Here is a 17,913-nt window from a genome sequence, read left to right as displayed (position 1 = left end):
GAGGAAGAGACCACTTCATTTGAATTACAATCTGATTGGCATTGATTTCTCCACTAGAGCTGCGACTTAATAAACACTCGTCAACCCGAGTCTTTCCGATGGAGGGGCTGCTGTTCGGGCGGTAGTGAATGAAAATAGTTGCGCGTGGTTTTGGGTTTCAAATATCACGTAGGTCTAAAAATACTTTTGCCAGAGGTGGAGCGTGTTTTACTCGTCTGTGCGCTCACAGCGGCTCTGAGTGATGGAAGGTTCCACCAGCGGTCCCCTCGCTGTCCTGCCTGATCCAGGTTGGATCTTAAACCGCAGATAAAAGGAGCCCGTGTCCCTTAGGAAAGGGCGGCAGCACTTCATAGGTCTGGGGACTTGTGTGTGCCAAACAGGCAGCGTCGCGTTGAGCGGCCTGTGAGAGCGGTTTGGGAACCACACGGGAGACGTGAGGGTGTTCAGTGTGTCCTGTGGGAAGAAAAGTCGGGTGTGAGTGTATGTTGTACCTTTGTAGCTGCCTTTCCTTTAACTTTCTTTAGACAGAGCCATCCCAGCCGGGCTGGATGAGGCTCTGAGCAACCAGAGCTGGTGAAGGTGTCCCTGGGGTGGCACTGGGGGAGCTGGGAAGGTCCCTCCAACCCAAACCATCTGTGATTCTATGGAACAGATGCTCCTGCAACGCTCTGGTTTGGTGTCTTTTTCACTTACTCTTCTACCTTTTCCATTTGACGTAGCCGAAACAAGAGAATGGCTTGCCGGTCGACTTCCTCCGAAGTCTTTTCTACCAACCAACCCTGGAATTTGTGCAGCAGAAGGAGAAGAGCTCGGCCATGATGTGAAGCCGTCGCGCGCCCCGGCTCCGCAGTGAGAGCCGGCGGTTCTGCTTCCCAAATTCCAGGGCCCTGAAGTCATCCCGCTGCTCTCAGGAATGCGCCCAACTCCGCCAGCGCTGGGGAATGCGCCGCACATGTTGCTGCCGTGATGTTATGGCCAGATATGGCCCCGTGTATGTTGAATTTCATATTTCTGGTGCTCTTCGTGCAAAAGGGCCCCTCGTACAGGCTGGGGGAGGAGGGACATGTCTCCTCTGCCCCTTTTCTTGCCTTGCTGAGTGTAGAGAAGTGGCTGATTGGAGACAATTTGCTTCCTCAGCGTGCAGGGAAAGGGGAAATCATTGAAAAGGGAAAGAGAAGCTTTTCCTTGGGCCTGGCAAGTTATCCCGAGATCAGGTATTAGGGATTTACAGCGTGCCGGGCACCACAGGGTAACTCTGTGCCTGAGCTCTCATCCGTGATGGATGTGAGGGAGTCTGGTGTGGGCAAAGAGCTTCCACACAGGCGGTTAACGCAGCGCAGCTGAAACGCTGTAAATCTGCCCCCAGCTCCGGCTTTACATTACAGTAATTTATGGGGTGGCCGTGCTGCGAGATGAGAATAATGAGAAAGCAAAGCTCTTCCAAAGCAACCAGACTGGGGCTCGGAGGGAGGCACAGAGAGGTGATTGAAGAGGAGGAGGAGGAGGCTCCTGCAGCTGCACCACGAGCAGGAGGTGACGTGTGAAGCTGAGGCCATCAGGAGAAGACAATTCCAACCCTCTCATACCTTGGAGCGTTTTGAAGGATCCCACAGCACAAGTGCGGTGGGTTCTGGCGTGTGAGATGAAGCAACACAAGGGGAATGGTTTGGACGAGACTCTTGGCTTTCTCCACCTCAGCTCTAAAACCGCGGGCTCTGACGTGTGTGCCGAGGGATTCCCGCAGTCCGGAGCTGCGGTTTGGGAGCGCCGACTGGCCGCGCTTGGAACGCGTCGCCAGGAGTTCCCTCTGTGGTCAGGGAAGCTTTAGCTCTCGTTAGGAACACGCCGTGCGCTGAGCACATCGGCGCTTCGTGCCCACGGCTGCTGCTCGGGCCGGAACGACGGAGTATCCGGTGAGCGCGGGACCCTGTGGCATCCACAACCACCTTACTCAGAAGCTGCTGTAGTTATTGACAGCTGTGTTTAATAATCTTTATCTGTTCCTAACAGTGTCGAGATACCCCCACAGAAAACAAAAGTGCGAAGAGCTGAATTCTCAGGATCTTGCTGTACAGAGACCTTGACTTTTAGGTGGCGGATTTAAATCCCAAACAGATTGTACTCGCTGGAACTTGTTTCCATCTGCTTCTTTGCCTGGAGTGAAAAGAGTTTTGTGGTCTCATTCTGGCCCTCAAAAATGTCACCATTGCTAAGTGAGCGTTTGTAAGGGCAGCGAGACGTTCCTTGGTGCCTTCGGGCCTGGGGTCTGTGCCAGGAATCGTGTCTGGGTGCCATCTGCGGCGCGTTCGGCAATCCCCAAACCGCTCCCCCGTTATCTCGGATCCTTCCTACAGGAGTGGAATCCTGTTAGAACCATGATGTTTATTCAATACTTCCCTCCTGTCATTCATAGCCCAATTTAGATTTTAAATGCTTTTAATCAACCGATGTTTATGAACAGATTGGAACAGAAGGAGGAATGTAATTTAGTCGTGACCCCGTCCATTCGTGGCCGGTGATAACCCTGGGATGCAGCGGGTGTTGCGGTCACTGTTGGATCCTGGTGTACACAGCTACCTTCTGCATTTTCTTACGTTACCCTTGTCTTCCCCCAAATGAAGCTGCTCTTCATTATCTGAGTCCACGTGGACTTTGTGTAAAGTCGGATATAAACCTTCACGTCCCTTGGAGCACAAGGTGCTCCCTTATTTCATGGTCTCATTTGTACGGACACCCTGTCGGTCATTTTCTGTATTAGAAGAGCATCTTTTGTGGGCACCTTGGTCAGAGTCGGTTCTCTAAAGCTTTGTGGGGAGCTCTCCACGCTGAGAGCTTTTCTGTCCGAGAACCAACTTGTTTTATGGAAGGGCCAATCTTAGATTGGATCTGGGAACAATTTCTTCCCCAAAGGGCTGTGGGGCATTGGAACAGGCTGCCCAGGGCAGTGCTGGAGTCACCATCCCTGGAGGGCTGGACAGACGGACATGAGGTTCTCAGGACATGGGGCAGTGCCGGGGGGGGTTATGGTTGGACTGTTGATCTTGAGGGGCTTTTCCAACCAAAATGATTCTGTGATTCTCTGCTTGAGCACAGGATGGGATGCTCACCCGCATCCTTCACCCCAGGTTGGGATGGTCAGGTGTGGGGCAGGATGCTCGGGCATGGGCTGGGATATTTGCCCACACCCTTTGTTGTGGGGTGGGACGGAGGAGGTGAACCCATCGTTCCATCATAGCAAGCGATGAGACGAGAGGAAACGGCCTCAAGTTGCGCCAGGGGAGGTTGAGGTTGGATGTGGGAACAATTTCTTCCCCAAAGGGCTGTGGGGCATTGGAACAGGCTGCCCAGGGCAGTGCTGGAGTCACCATCCCTGGAGGGCTGGACAGACGGACATGAGGTTCTCAGGACATGGGGCAGTGCGGGGGTGGGTTATGGTTGGACTCAGTCATCTTGAGGGGCTTTTCCAACTAAAATAATTCTGTGATTCTACAGCAGATGTCCCGCTGATTAAATACCCGCGGAATCCCGTACGTGGTGGAGCAGGTAGAGCTGTCAGTTGGGATATTACTTGGCATTGGCAGCCACGATGATGTGGACGCAGAATGAAAGATTAAACCCTCCTCGTGTACGTCAGGGTTGGACCGGCCGGGGGAGACGTTTGCCCACGTGTGCTGCCCCTCTCCCACCTCCCAACAGCCCATTTTGGCTTCTTGGCTCTTCTGTCCATAGCAAATAATGAGGGTGAAGAATATTTAACAACAAGCTCTCAATGGTGCTTTGTAGGCAAAAAACCTGCCTCCCAGAGACGTGTTTAATGAGGAGTCAAGAACCTGACCCTAGTGCTTCCTGCTTGTTCTCCTGTGTTTGCTTCTCTGCATCAGGTCAAGACTCTTCCCAACAGGTACTTTAGATGCAGCTGGGTAATTCTGAGCTTGCAGGAATAGACGACAGCAGGTGGAGATTTGAAAATGCGAGTTATTTAATAGCTGATAAATCCAGAAGCGTAATCTCCTTTTGGCCTTTGTGTTTGAGACCGACTGGAAGCGCCGCTGAACTCTCTGTTTTGTAATAGGATTAGCGGGTTTTTGATGGGGTTAATAATGCTGGCAGTATTTGCTCATCTAACGTATTTCATTATTTGTGATTAATTGCTGTGCTTTTTACCTCCTTAGTTGAAATCTGGACAAATCTGGGCTGGGAACGTAAAGTCTCCGCAGCTGCTGGTGGTGCCTTTTGGAATTTGGGGTGATTTTGTGTAGGGAAATGCAAATTCAGGGGTGTCTTCTAATCTTGGGGGGAGCAACTGGGTGTAAAAGCTGCAGGAGGGGAAATGGGGGATAGCGGGGAAGGTGTAATGTAGCTTCAATTAACGCTATTAACTTTGATAATTATTTAACCTTGGAAACACTTGACTTTCCAAAGGCAGGAGGTAGGTGGGATGGATGAATTAGTTTTAGTATTTCTGCACTTCAGAAGGACCAGAAACAGCCTTTTCTTTTAACAAGGGAAGGAAAACGAAGCCCACTGTATCTGCTTTACCGTTCTACACGTTCCTTTCTTCAAGGCTTTTCTGTGCGTGTTTTCTGTCCTCGCAGTCGCTTGGGCTGGGCTTTATTTTGATGCTTTTCAGACTTTACCGTGCCTTGCCATTTTCTTATGTTTAATAATTACCATTCTGGGCTCCCTTCTGTTCCGGGCACTCTAATGGATGTTTTCTTGCATGCTCCAGAAAATTCGGCAGTTTTAAACAAACACGATGTGTCGCAGAAGGAAAAATATGTCCCGATAAACACCCAAGTCAGCACAAAAAGTCAGAGCTTCATTCAGGCTGTGTTATATAGATGTGGAGAACATAAAATATCCCTGCAATTAAATAAATCTTCAGCAGTTGAAGGACTGGAGAACCATTGGCCATCGTGTGACGTTGGGGAATTGAAAAATCACAGAATCACAGAATCCCAGAGTGTCAGGGGTTGAAGGGCCTGGAAAGCTCATCCAGTGCAATCCCCCCATGGAGCAGGAACACCCAGATGAGGTTACACAGGAAGGTGTCCAGGCGGGTTGGAATGTCTGCACAGAAGGAGACTCCACAACCCCCTGGGCAGCCTGGGCCAGGCTCTGACACCCTCACCACAACAAGTTTCTTCTCATATTTAAGTGCAACCTCCTGTGTTCCAGTTTGCACCCATTGCCCCTTGTCCTGTCCCTGGTTGTCACCAGCAGAGCCTGGCTCCATCCTCCTGACACTGCCCCTTTCCATATTGATCCCCAGGAATGAGTCCCCCCTCAGTCTCCTCTTGTCCAGCTCCAGAGCCCCAGCTCCCTCAGCCTTTCCTCACACGGGAGATGCTCCACTCCCTCCAGCATCTTGGTGGCTGCGCTGGACTCTCTGCAGCAGTTCCCTGTCCTGCTGGAACTGAGGGGCCACAACTGGACACAAGATTCCAGGTGTGGTCTCCCCAGGGCAGAGCAGAGGGGCAGGAGAACCTCTCTGACCTACTGACCACCCCCTTCTAACCCAGCCCAGGTCCCATTGGCTTCCTGGCCACAAGGGCCCAGTGCTGGCTCATGGTCACCCTGCTGTCCCCAGGACCCCCAGCTCCCTTTCCCCTACGCTGCTCTCTAACAGCTCATTCCCCAACTTACACTGGAACCTGGGGTTGTTCCTGCCCAGATTTAAGACTCTACACTTGCCCTTGTTCTATTTCATTACATTTTTCCCTGCCCAGCTCTCCAGCCTGTCCAGGTCTCTGATGGCAGCACAGCTTTCAGTGTCACCACTCCTCCCAGCTTGGTGTCATCAGCAAACTTGCTGACAGTCACTCTATTCCCTCGTCCAAATCATTGATGAATATATTGAATAGTGCTGGTCCTGGTACTGCCCCTGAGGCACTGCACTAGATCCAGGCCTCAACTGGACTCTGCCCCATTGACCACGACTCTCTGGCTTCTTCCGTTCAGCCAGTTCGCATCATCTCTGGAGCCGTTTATACCATCAGCACAGAGGATTTGAGGTTTGAAATCCAGAATAACGTGGTGCTGCTTTTTGCTCCCAACAAAGAATCCGTATGGATTTGATGGTTCCGGAGCAATAATTCTGCTTTGTGCTCCTTGTAGCCTGGAAGGACTGTACCTGTGTTCTCCACAGACCCCTTATGGTGCCATTAGAAACCAGGGATTTATTTAGTTGCGTTAAATGGGCTGGATTCGCACAGTTACACACAGTGGTGTTCCTGGGCTTCAGCGTCACGCAGGGAAAAGTGAACATTTAATCTGATTTCTGCCATCGACTCAAAGGGTCGAGGTTGGAAGGGACCTGGAGATGATCCAGTCCAAGTATCTACTCGAAGTTTGAGCATCTCCAAGGATGGAAACATCCTTAAAGATAGAAGATGACAAATTTGGGGAGCTTTTTGTTGGGTGTAGGAAGAAAATAGGAGGAAAGGGTCAAACTTGCTGTTGTGACCTAAGGATTCATCCTCCAAGCTCATCTTATGTTAAACTGGAATGAAACTCTATACGACAAGTGAAAGGCGCTTTGTAAACAGGGGTGTTTGCTGAGATTCACAGCATAAAACACTTGCAATTATTAAGTTAGAAACACACGGGAAGCCTGAATTTTGGGGAGATAGTGCGTAAAATAAGGATGCTCTCTGTCTTTTTCTTTCACCCTCCTCCTTCCTAAGGCCCCTCCAGGAATAGTGAGCACAGTGTGTTAAGCAGGAAGGACAGGGCTGCGTGTCTGTGTCTGTATTGTCCTTGCACAAACTGTCTTTGTCCGGGGAAGAGGAAACGGCGTTTCCTTCGCTTCCTTCCCTCGGTAGGAATCCGATTATTGGTGTCAGAAGTAGGAAAAACACCCGTAGTCGTGCGAGTGTTACTTGTGACTCAGTTTCCCCACTTGCTGCCTTTGCCCAGTTGAACCGGTGACACTAAATCACACGGAACCATCAGAAGAAGGTTGTTAAACACGTAGTGGGGCAGGTGATGACACAGGTGATTTACCTGGAGTTGAGATAAGAATCGGGAGAGCTGCAATTCCTCCTGGTTCAGGAGGTTTTAACCTTTTAAAGGCTGAGTGTTGTATTTACCGACATGGGGGATTTGGGGGCTGGAAATGGGCAGGTTTGCGAGGAGGAGCAATGTTATAATCTTCGATTTAGTGATTCCCAAAGATCCACTTTTATAGGGCGAGACACCTGGAGTTATCAGAGTATCGACATATTAATGAAACGGCTTTTGCAATAACCCGCCGTATTGAAATAACCGCAGCCAGCGCTCCCGTTCCTGTTGGCTCTTCGCCCCCATCCCCATCCAAACCGTGGGGTCCCACGGGCAGAGCTTTGGCACCGAGTCACCCCCTGGCCCCATCCAGCGGGTTTATTTGCGCTGGAATTGCATTAAATTCTATTTGAAAGCGGAAAACCTCAAGCTGCGCAACTCGTTCAGCGTCAGAGAAGAGCTTTGGTATTCACATCATTGATTTTAATGAGGTTTTGAATATTCCAAGTATTAGATACCGATATATGCAGAAACCCAGGGTGTTTTCAGGTGCATTTTCTGAGACACAGGAGAGTCGAACCACCGTGTATTTTCACTGTACAGAGGTGCTGTGAGCAGGACAAGCTGTTTCCAGTGATGCTGGTTAATTAGCAAATGAGCTGCTTAAAAAATATTAAATCCTTGCTGCGATAGATACCGAAAAACCTGCGTATTTGAGCATGTAGCTCTGAGTGGGGACTTGTGTTTAATCTGACATCTCGTTTGCAACACAGCTGAAGTATCACTGGGAATAACGAAAGCCAAACGCTGAGTGCTTAGAGGGGATTTGTTTATTGGTTTAATCGTGGTGCTATTTTTAAAGCTGGGATAGGAGTAGAGTGAGAATGTGCTTTTCTGCGTTATTTGAGAGGAAATGAATAAATTTAATAATTCAGGCTTCTCCGTCATTGTTTGTAATATCTGCAGATGAGCTGCTTCTGTATATTACACATAGCACAGATTATTTTCCTACCGTACTCAAACAATTCCCATTATCCAAGTCATTGCAGACAGCAGCTTCCACGTCTGCCTGACCCTGTTCTGCTGACCACAGGCAATTTCGGGAGCTGGTTTGGCCCTTATTTCTCCTTCCTTCAGGACTTTGTTGCTGGGACGTGTTGGACTGGCCGCTGAAACAATGCGGGTGTCGTGGTTTTGTCAGATTTGTCACCGAGGTGGGTGTTGCGGGCTTGATATTGTAACCGCAAGCAAAGCTGAGACCAGACACACTGGGAAGGTCTCCTGAGGCTGTTTTGGCTCTTTGTGGTGGGCAACGAAGATGCCAAAGGGAGTGGAGCATCTCCCATGTGAGGAAAGGACGAGGGAGCTGGGGCTCTGGAGCTGGACAAGAGGACACTGAGGGGGGACTCATTCCTGGGGATCAATATGGAAAGGGGCAGTGTCAGGAGGATGGAGCCAGGCTCTTCTGGTGACAACCAGGGACAGGACAAGGGGCAATGGGTGCAAACTGGAACACAGGAGGTTCCACTTAAATGTGAGAAGAAACTTGTTTGGGGTGAGGGTGGCAGAGCCTGGCCCAGGCTGCCCAGGGGGTTGTGGAGTCTCCTTCTGTGCAGACATTCCAACCCGCCTGGACACCTTCCTGTGTAACCTCATCTGGGTGTTCCTGCTCCATGGGGGGATTGCACTGGATGAGCTTTCCAGGGCCCTCCAACCCCTGACATTCTGGGATTCTGTGATTCTGTGGTGGTGATTTGTGAGTGCAGGTGGGTTAAAATACCAAACTGTTTGCTAGCCGAGCTGTTCCTACAGGTCACTAACAGGTATTTGAATCCTGGGTGTCCCAGAGATGCCACCGTTGGGAGCTCAGTAACTCACTTAAAACCTATTTTATTTCAACCATCACCAACATATTAATTTTAGGTCACAAGCTGCTTCACCCCCCATTCCATCACCTTTACAGCAGGAGGGTGGTGAAGGGGATGGCACAAGCCGGAATCTCTTAATCTGTTATTTGATGTGTTTTAAGTCAGCACGCGGCTGGAGAAATGAGCCTTTCCTGAGCGCTGCAGCTGCAGGGGCACCTGGGCCGAGTGCTGCGCTCCCTGTCTGGCAATAACACTGCTTTTCCTATCGGATTTTAAAACCAGAAAAAAACAATGTGATGTAACGTGACAGACGCCTCATGCTGCGAGATCTCCGCGTGTGGGTCCTGCACAGTCGCAGCCATTCAGCGGTTCGATCCCAGGACTCAACAAATAACCCGTGATGCACAATGAGAAGCCGCATCCTCGCCGGCAGCGCCTTCCCGCGTGTGAACCGAGCGGTGCTTCCCGCTGCCGCGGGGACTGCGTCACCCGCATCGCGGCCGAACTCCGGCCGGCCGGGGACACGGGGAGAAAACTCTTAGAGGTTTGAAGATGTACTTTGTCTTGAGGAAAATAGTTCAGCACCTGCACGGAAAACTGAATGTGGTTGTGAAAAATGGGGATGAACGGGAAACGGCCACACGGGGGTGAGTGCTCTGTCTGCAGTTTGTCTTGGGGAGCTTGGATGGATAAGCTCCATTTAGGGACAGGACCCCTCAGTGTAAAGCACACTGAGCGTTGCTCTGAGTGCCCGCCCGCTGTGGCTTTAATCAATATTTAGCATTTAAATGGGGCAATGTCTCGGTGCAGGAACACCTGGACGTCCAGAGTGCATGTGTGCTTTTATTTGGGGGTCGCATGGGGGCAGAGATGGATCTCGCAGCACTTTTATCCTATTTCCACCCCATGCGCTTTTTTGGATATTTTACATTTCAGCATCAAACACTTCAAAATCTTTTTGAAAGTCCCTGTGGTGACACTTTAAGCTTCACCTGGAGACTCTGTGGGTGCAGAGATCTGAACCACCACGGCAAGGCGTGGTGTTTTTTAGCCCCAGGGAAGAATCCCATTGCATTCTGTTGTCGCCACACACAGTAAATGCCCTTTGGGGCTGCTCCTGCACCCTTTGTATTGGCAGAAAATGTTTTGCTTACGCCGCCACGTTCCTCCCAAATTGATTAAAAAGCTTTTCGCTGCTGTTCAGCTGCTGCTCAGCGCGGCCCCACGTTGGTGTCACCGGGGAGTCACTGGAAGCCCAGAGGTTCTTCTCGCCCAAGGTCGCGGTGCTGGCGCTGGCGCTGGCAGGAGAGCGCCGGGCGCCTGAGTCACCGTCATGTGCCGAAGCTGCCGGACCGCTCCTGCTCCTGCATGGAACTCCAGCAGATAGAGCCCGAGAGGATTCAAGAAACACCCGTGGGATTTAACCCCTTCCCACACAAACCCGGCTGTGCCGCCCGGGGCGGAAAGTTCAGCAAGCGGCACCTTTTTGCTTGGGGATTTAAGGGGTTTGTTCCAAAAACCCCCTTTGCGGCGGCTGCGGGAGGCAGAGCTGCGTGACTCAGCTCTTTCGGAACCCGATGTGTGTACTTTGCCTGTTTATTCCCAGTACAGGCAGTACTGAGGGAGTCGTGTTACGCAGCGGGCTCCGTGTTTATTAACCACCTCATCTAAGAATAACTTCTTTTTCATTCGTTTTGCTGCTCATGATGGTTTGATCTTTTCCTTCGGCTTAGCGCAGTCAGCAGCACCAAGCGGAAACTGTGCAGAGGTTTTCCCAGCAAGTTGAACACGGAATTATTATCGCATTATTATAACATCAGAAATATAAAATCACGAAGATAAAAGCTTTAAGGGAGCCAATAATCGTGCCTGGCAAGCGGAGCAGCTCGGCAGCCCCCCCTGTGTTCCAGCTCGGGCTGCTCTGTGGTTTGAACTTCAGGGATTTCAGTTGAAATGTTTCTGAGCCAAAGTTTTGATACAGGGAGATATTTCCTTCCCCTCCCTGGGAGTTTATTTAGGGAGTTTCAGAGCGTTTCCTCCCGGTCTCTTTGTTTGTTCACCTCTCCCTCTGTTTCAGTATTTGCAGCGTGACCGCACGTGATCCCCGGTACCGCGTGAACCCATTTAGACGCTTGGCGCAGGAAACATTCCTTTTGATGGACGAATTGATGCAATACGTTTAATCAGCTGACTTGGCCGAAAAGCAACAGCGCTGCGATTTACTCTGCCGGTTGTTTTTTTTTTAGTATTTATAGGTGAACTTAGTACCCACAGAAGTTTATAGAGCACTTTTTTATCCCTTCGTTTTCCCCCCGTGATAGTTTCAACACAAACAGCAGCTCAGACCAACCTCTGTGCGCTCTGAAGCGCTTTTTGCTGTGTAATAGTTGTGCAATGGGTTCGCTTGCGTGACGTCTGTTGTCTCCGGTGGGCTGTTCCTCACCACTGCGCTTGTGGTCGCCTGTGTCACAAGCAGCACCGATCGTCCAAAATTACCTTGTTTTGATGACAGTTTGATCGCAGAAACCCATCCGCGGCTGCTGTTTAAGCCTTTATATGCTTTTTGTCTTTATTTATGAGGGAGTGCCGTACTTACTCTGACAGGGTTTAAAAACTAAAGCGAATTTAACACTCGGCGTCTCAGCAGTGATGGCTGTTATCCAGCGATGGAAAAATGCCCGATTAGTGTCTTTCTGCTAAAACTCCTGGGTTTCTAAGGCTCAGCAACAGCTTTTCCTTTCCTTCAAATTCCCTTTTGCTTGAGCAATTTGGAGAAAGCCGGGGCTGGTTTGGAGGTGGGAAAGGACTTTGGGGACAGCGCAGGAGTTACATCTGCTGTGGGTTTTGTTCTGTTGTGTGCAAGTTAAGCTTGAAGAAAACATATTTTATGAGCCTGAAGAAGCGGGAGAAGAGTGGATGTTTCATTGGGGTTTTGCAGGATGATAATGTGTCTCTTTTTGAGGTGCCGAGCTGGTGCTCAGCTGGTCCATCTCCACCAAAATCTGCGGATCGTCCAAGGGGAGAAGCCTGAATCTCACATTGAGATGGGGAGCACAAAGTCATCAGTGACACACTCCAAATGCAGGACAACTTCTCTAGGTTGGGGCCAAAAAGACCCCGGAGTTTCCCCGCGTCTCGTTAGCGCTTGATTAATCTCCGCTGTGCCGCGGTGGTGCCCAAGATATGGGATGTAGTGTTGATTATCTGGCGTGGGCACCAACAGCTCAAGCAGAATCAAAAATGAAAGGGGCAAATACATGATGCTGCATCTGACGTGTTCAAAAAATTAGAAGACTTCTCGTTAATTAATTGTTAATGCAGGCGTGGTTGGAGGTGGTTGGAGCAAATGAGCTCCCGAGAGGACGGGCAGTGGCAAACCTGCCCTGCTCCCCTGCCACGGGTTACGGGAGCCGATGAATTGCTCTCGAACCAGAGTCTTTGCTGCTGCATAGACACTAAACCACCACACAACAAGGTTCTTCAGCTCAATATTCCCCCAGGTGTGCTTTGGTGTCCTAAATCACCTCAAAGATCTAGTGATGTGCTTGGAGATGAATGTTTTTATGTGTCTTTGAGCCAGAACAATATGCAAAATCCCTTGGTTGGATTGTTTCTAAACTACGTTTCTGTTGACCTTACGTTGTGATCAGTGGGAGATTAAGCAGGGATTTTATGTCTAGGGATGAAATAGAAGAAAAAGAGAGTTAACAGGTGTGTCCTGGAGGCCCAGGACACTGCTCATTCTTGCTCCAAACCCAGTCCCTTCAATTGCTTTATTTTCCTTGTGTACCCACGTCCTACATGTTGGAAGGACTGGTTGGCTCTACCTTGGAAGTGAGAACACGCCTGATGATGTTTGGCCTGCTTTGTTAATTCAAACTCGAAGTTTCACACGCTTCAGGGCTTTCTTTCTAGAAATAGCACTTTTGGTGTGTTTTCTAGCCTGTTTTTGTGGTTTTTCCAGCACATTTTGCGTTGTTTCTACACCACTCCTTGAAGTATTCGCCTACACCAGAGGTTGCGGTTTCATGCTGGATCACCCCTCTTGATGGCTCAAGTTTTTTAAGCTTCTCTTTTCCTTTCCATCATACAAACAGCTTTGACCTACTGTGGCAGGATGCAAACCCCCCTCTCTCCCCCTCCCTCCTTCATCGTGGCAGGATCAGACACATCTCCCTCTCTCTGCTGCTTGAGGCCGACAGCTTCTTTCCTTTGGCCCCAGAGCCCCTGGCCAGGGCCGTTGGGAGAAGGGAGAAGGGAGCGCCGAGGCCCAGGGAGCCGCTGGGCGCCCGCAGCCAGTGTGGGGGTGTTTGGAGGCTTCAGGGGCACCCACAGCCAGGGTGGGGGTGCAGAGAAGCTTCTGGAATGCCCACAGTCAGATCTGATCAGCCTATAACAACGGGACTCTCGTCGAGACTCCATCCCTTGTCGTGGATCTCTTGGAGTTACAAGCGAGATGCTGCCACCGAGAGCCCCCGGGATGGAGACCCCGCTCGCCTCGCCGCCACGGGGGTGAGGAAAATCAACCCTCGCAGGGTTGCGAGTGTATCTACTTTCCGTGCACATTTGCACGTGTATTTATACTTTCCGTGCTCAATACGAGCACGTGTACAAATTAATCCTCGCACAATCGCCAGTGTACTTTCCTCCTGTGCTTCCACATGAACACGTGTAATATTCCGTGCACATTTACACGTGAATTAACCCTCACAGGATTGCGAGTGTATTATAAATTTCCCCTCGCAGAATCACGAGTGTACACTTTCCATACTCAATACAAGCACATGTATCCCTTTACAATAACCCCACACCGTATCAGGCAGGTGTGGACTCTTCCCGGACTCGGGGCCGGCGCCGGCATTGTTTTGGTGCAGCCACGTGCATGCACTCTGTGGATCTCCTGTTGGATTAGTTGCTGCCCCTTAATAACTTTCCTCAACTGATATCCAAACCTGTATTTAAGTCACTTTTGGAGTGCTAAAACCCTGCTTCTCACCCGTTTAATCAAAGTTGCTTTGGACCCTGTTGTCCCTTAAACCAACCTCGGGGTGCACCCATGACACCTCCCAACTACAACTTCGGTTTTATTGTTTAAGCGCTTAATTATTCAAATCAAACACAGCCCAGTTCAAATCAATGATACCCCGAGATGCCCCTGCGGGCTGGTGCGGTGAAACATCTCGATACCACCATACGCACTAGAGTGTTTCCCTTTATTCCTTAGATTTGCTCTTGAAATTTAATGCAAGGGCCATGAATTTCAAAGACAAGGGTATTTCAGCAGGTGATCGCGATGTTTTAGAGCAGATTTGTGGCGAGGTTGTGCAGGAGATACAGGGCGGCGTGTTGGGACCAGTTCCTCTTGAAAGCTGAGGCTGCGGCGATGGGGTTTGTGCCATTGCAATAAGAAACTGTTTTAAAAAAATAGGTAATTTATATATATATATATTTATATTAAAAAAAGGGAAAACGGTGCTCCGAAAAGTTATTCCTGAATGTCTCGTTAAATGGTGTAATCTACAGCTCCAGTTTGGTGTGACTTTGGGCAGACGACACGAGGGGAGCAGCTGGTGGGATAAATGGCCCATTGAAACCAGCGGAACTATTGTGAAATCTGCCTGACATCTGGATCCATTCGGGGCCGTTTCGTTGCATTGCAAACACTAAAGCAGCCCGTGTTCAGCTTGTTTCTTGTCATTTGTCTGATTTTGGAGGATTTCTCAGCGATTCCGATGAGGATTTCCTTGCAAATAGGTTCAGAGGAGGCTTCTTGACGAGAAGACGATGATCACCTGCTCTTTTTCTATGTCATTTAACCTTGACGCTCATCAGCCGCCCATCTGATAACGTGTTTGAATTCCTCTTTTGGGGTGAGTTATTGGCTAAACTCCATCGCGGTGTCGTTTTCTCGTTGCCCGCAGGCTCCGTACCCCTCAGGACAGAATGCGGCCCCGGCCACGCTGGTGTATCCCCCGGCCCCGCAGACCATGAACACGCAGCCCCAGACCCGCTCGCCGGTAAGAGAACCCTCATTTCCCTCCTTTTACGGGCTTTTTTTCCTCGTTTGGGTGTCTGTCCGTCTGTCCGTGTGTGTCTTGGCCGGTTCTCTGGACCTTCAGTCTGGAAGCACGTTCCAAATGGCAGATCTCCATTGAATTTTTCACACTCTACCCTGGTAGCATGATTTACCTTTTCAAGTGATTTATCAGCAAAGAACCAACGGATTCTCATCTACATCCCAATAACACGATTTATTTGTAGCGTAGTTGCTTTCAGCTTCACCTCATTTTAGAGTTTAGATTCATTCCCAGAATCTTTCTCTTTCCTTCATTTTCTTTTATTTGTATTTTTTTCTTTAAGGAGGTATTTCCTAAAGCCCAAAGCTCAGTAAACCAAAGCGATTCTGTGTGGCCTCTGGGTGTTATTTCCCCTTATTTCCACCAGCACCTTCCACTTTTCACCCAGAGCTTCATCCCCGCATCTTTTTGTCGGAGGCCCCTTTTCCACCCAACCTCAGGTTTGATTGTCCTCTGTAATTTATTTTCATTAATTTTATTTTATGGGTGTATATTGTAACACTGCTCTGCTACCATAGGACTTGGCTTCCCCAAACCAGGCTCTTTTTTGGGGGGAATATCTGCTTGTAGCGCAGTTCCATGCAACACCAGGAGACCCTCCAGGGGCTTTAGGGAGCTTATTGACCATCCCAGTGGATTACTCACCGTGCCGGTGAATTACTGACCGTCCGGGTGAATTATTGACCATCCCAGTGTCTCAAGCCTCACGGAGCCAAGGGAGCAGCAATCCCTGTGCCTCTCACCGATCAGTATTCACGTCACAACGCTTCCAGGTTACCTAAAACCCCTTTTACCTTCCCAGCGCTCTTCTTGTTTTAAAGTAAGAGAAAAACTGCTGCTCCGTGGCAGCAAAAGTCTCCCAGATAGGAATCCTGCGTTTGTCCGCAGAACAGGTATATATACATACATATATATATGTACAGGGCAAGATTTCCCCCGTGTGCAGCCACACTGATGCGCTTTCCCTAATTCTGGAGGTTTCACCTCCGAGGATTCGCAGGAGGGTTAATTCAGACGCTCATTAACCTCTCTGTCGATGAACAAACCAATGAACGCCCGTTTTGCTGAAGTTTCCGTGATGTGCACAGCACCCCCCCTTCCTTTACCCGCTCAGTACCGTGCGATAGTGATGGTTAAACCCCCTCTTTGCTCAGTAAGTATAATCATCTCCTTTCCCTCGAATGACGGAAAAGCACAAGCGAGTTGACGTGGTTAGAACTGGAGCACGAGCCTGACTGAAGAGCTGCGTCTCTAAACCAGTTTCTTTGACAGCCCAGCAGGACAGTGCCAATACATTGCACAGACAACTGGAAGAGGAGGAAGGTTTTGGAACAGAGTCCGGTTTACAGGTCCCTGGCTGGAAGAGGCTGGATAAAATACTGCATTGTAAGCAATATAACAAACTGTACTCCTTCTTGCAGGCAATTGTGCCGACGGCACCGGTTTTATTTCGTCCTTTAATTTATTATTCTTTTTTAATTCTGATTATGACCACATCTATTATTTTTTGCGTTGGCTGATCTACAGAAATGCACTGATTTTTTTGCTTCTTTGCTAAAAGCATGAGCTGCCCTGGCGCCTTCCGCCGGGTCGGGGGCGCCGCAGGGGCCCCGTTGCAGTGGGAAGGGTCTGACCTGGCGCAGGACGGAGACCAGGGCGACTTTGCGATAACACCTTCAGGAAATTCGGCCGGAAAATACATCAAATTGCAGAATTTTGGCCCCATTATTGAGGTAGAATTTGTCCGCAACCGTCAGCCATTTTTCTGTTTGATTTGGAAGCTCTCGTGTATTTGCCATCACGCTGCTCCCGCCCATCTCCACCCCATGACTAAACGCCGCACCCGTCGCATCTCATCCCACCCCCAAACGAATGCAAGACCAAGTTCCTCTTGCATTCTGTTCTGGGATTGATTTACTTTCGATTTCTTTTTTTTTGTATTTATTTTTTAACCCGTCTTTTGTTTGTTGGTGGCGAGGGGAGGGTGAAGAGGGGACGAGGAAGGTGGCAGGATCACCCCAATTCCGCTTCCTCGAGCAGCCGGAGTTGCCTCCGTCCCCATTCTATATCCAAGGGCCGCTGGCGATTGCCGGGCTCCGGTTTTCCTGCTCCCGCCTTTGCAGTCCAACCGGCTTCGTTTCCTCCCCATTAGCATTGTAGCATCACTAATTTCAAAGGAATTAAAAAGAAATCAGAGTCGAAAATTATCCGACGCCCCCGAGCACCAGGTGATTTTAACACAAAGCGTCCGATTGAGGAGGTTTCCCGAAAAACAAACCAAAAGTGATGGGTTTGAGCGATCCCAGCTCGAGATAGAAAACTTAACCCGCTGTTAAGAGAGCAGAGAGCAGGACCACGAGGAGCATTGGGGGCAGAAACCTCCGACCCAGATGTCATCGAGACGTTTTCCTTTCTATCTCCTGCCTTCATCTGAGGAAAAAAGAACCAACCCCAAGTGTCTGAATCCGAGCCAGCGGTGACTACAGTTTGTTCTGTTGCTTACAGCTATTAATAGGAAAAAATCCTATCAATCTGTATTATTTTTAAAAAATTAAAATCAATAGCCAATGGTGACCAAAATAGATTAGGACGTTTTTCACTAACTTTGAGGTTTTATTTTGTTTCTTTATTTTTTTTCCCCTTATAACACATATTACTTTTCACTGTGGAATACACTTTAGCGTCTTGATAAGCTTCCAGTTTTAAACACGGCGAGAAGGAATCTGTCCTGTGGAACAGTGACCAGAGGGGAACTCGGGCCCTGAAATGAAGCCACATGAGGTTTTTGCACCTCTTTTGCTTTCGTCCTCATCCCCCCGAGCCCTGTGAGGATGCTGAGAGCCCCCAGCGCTTCTGGCCTGCGGTTCGCTACGAAAACTGACATTGTAGCTCTTTCATCTTACACGATAATTGTGCTTTTCCCCTTTTTTCTTTAACATAAGGCTTAGGGAAAGTTTTTGAAGGGT

The 17,913-nt window shown here is 49.5% G+C and overlaps 1 protein-coding gene across 7 annotated transcripts in view; it reads left to right on the top strand.

Annotated features, from left to right (window-relative positions):
* The window catches only part of EIF4G3 (eukaryotic translation initiation factor 4 gamma 3), a 132,040-nt gene that overhangs the window by 42,873 nt on the left and 71,254 nt on the right, over window positions 1-17,913 (top strand). For all 7 annotated transcript variants that reach the window (XM_080358645.1, XM_080358640.1, XM_080358641.1 and 4 more), the window contains one exon: window positions 14,792-14,887. In XM_080358645.1, coding sequence (XP_080214771.1) covers window positions 14,792-14,887 — 96 coding nt within the window. The remainder of the gene's footprint in view (window positions 1-14,791; window positions 14,888-17,913) is intronic.

This window comes from Nesoenas mayeri (assembly GCF_963082525.1).
Source record: "Nesoenas mayeri genome assembly, chromosome: 24".
Taxonomy (NCBI): Eukaryota; Metazoa; Chordata; class Aves; order Columbiformes; family Columbidae; genus Nesoenas; species Nesoenas mayeri.
This window is presented reverse-complemented; position numbering and strand designations above follow the sequence as displayed.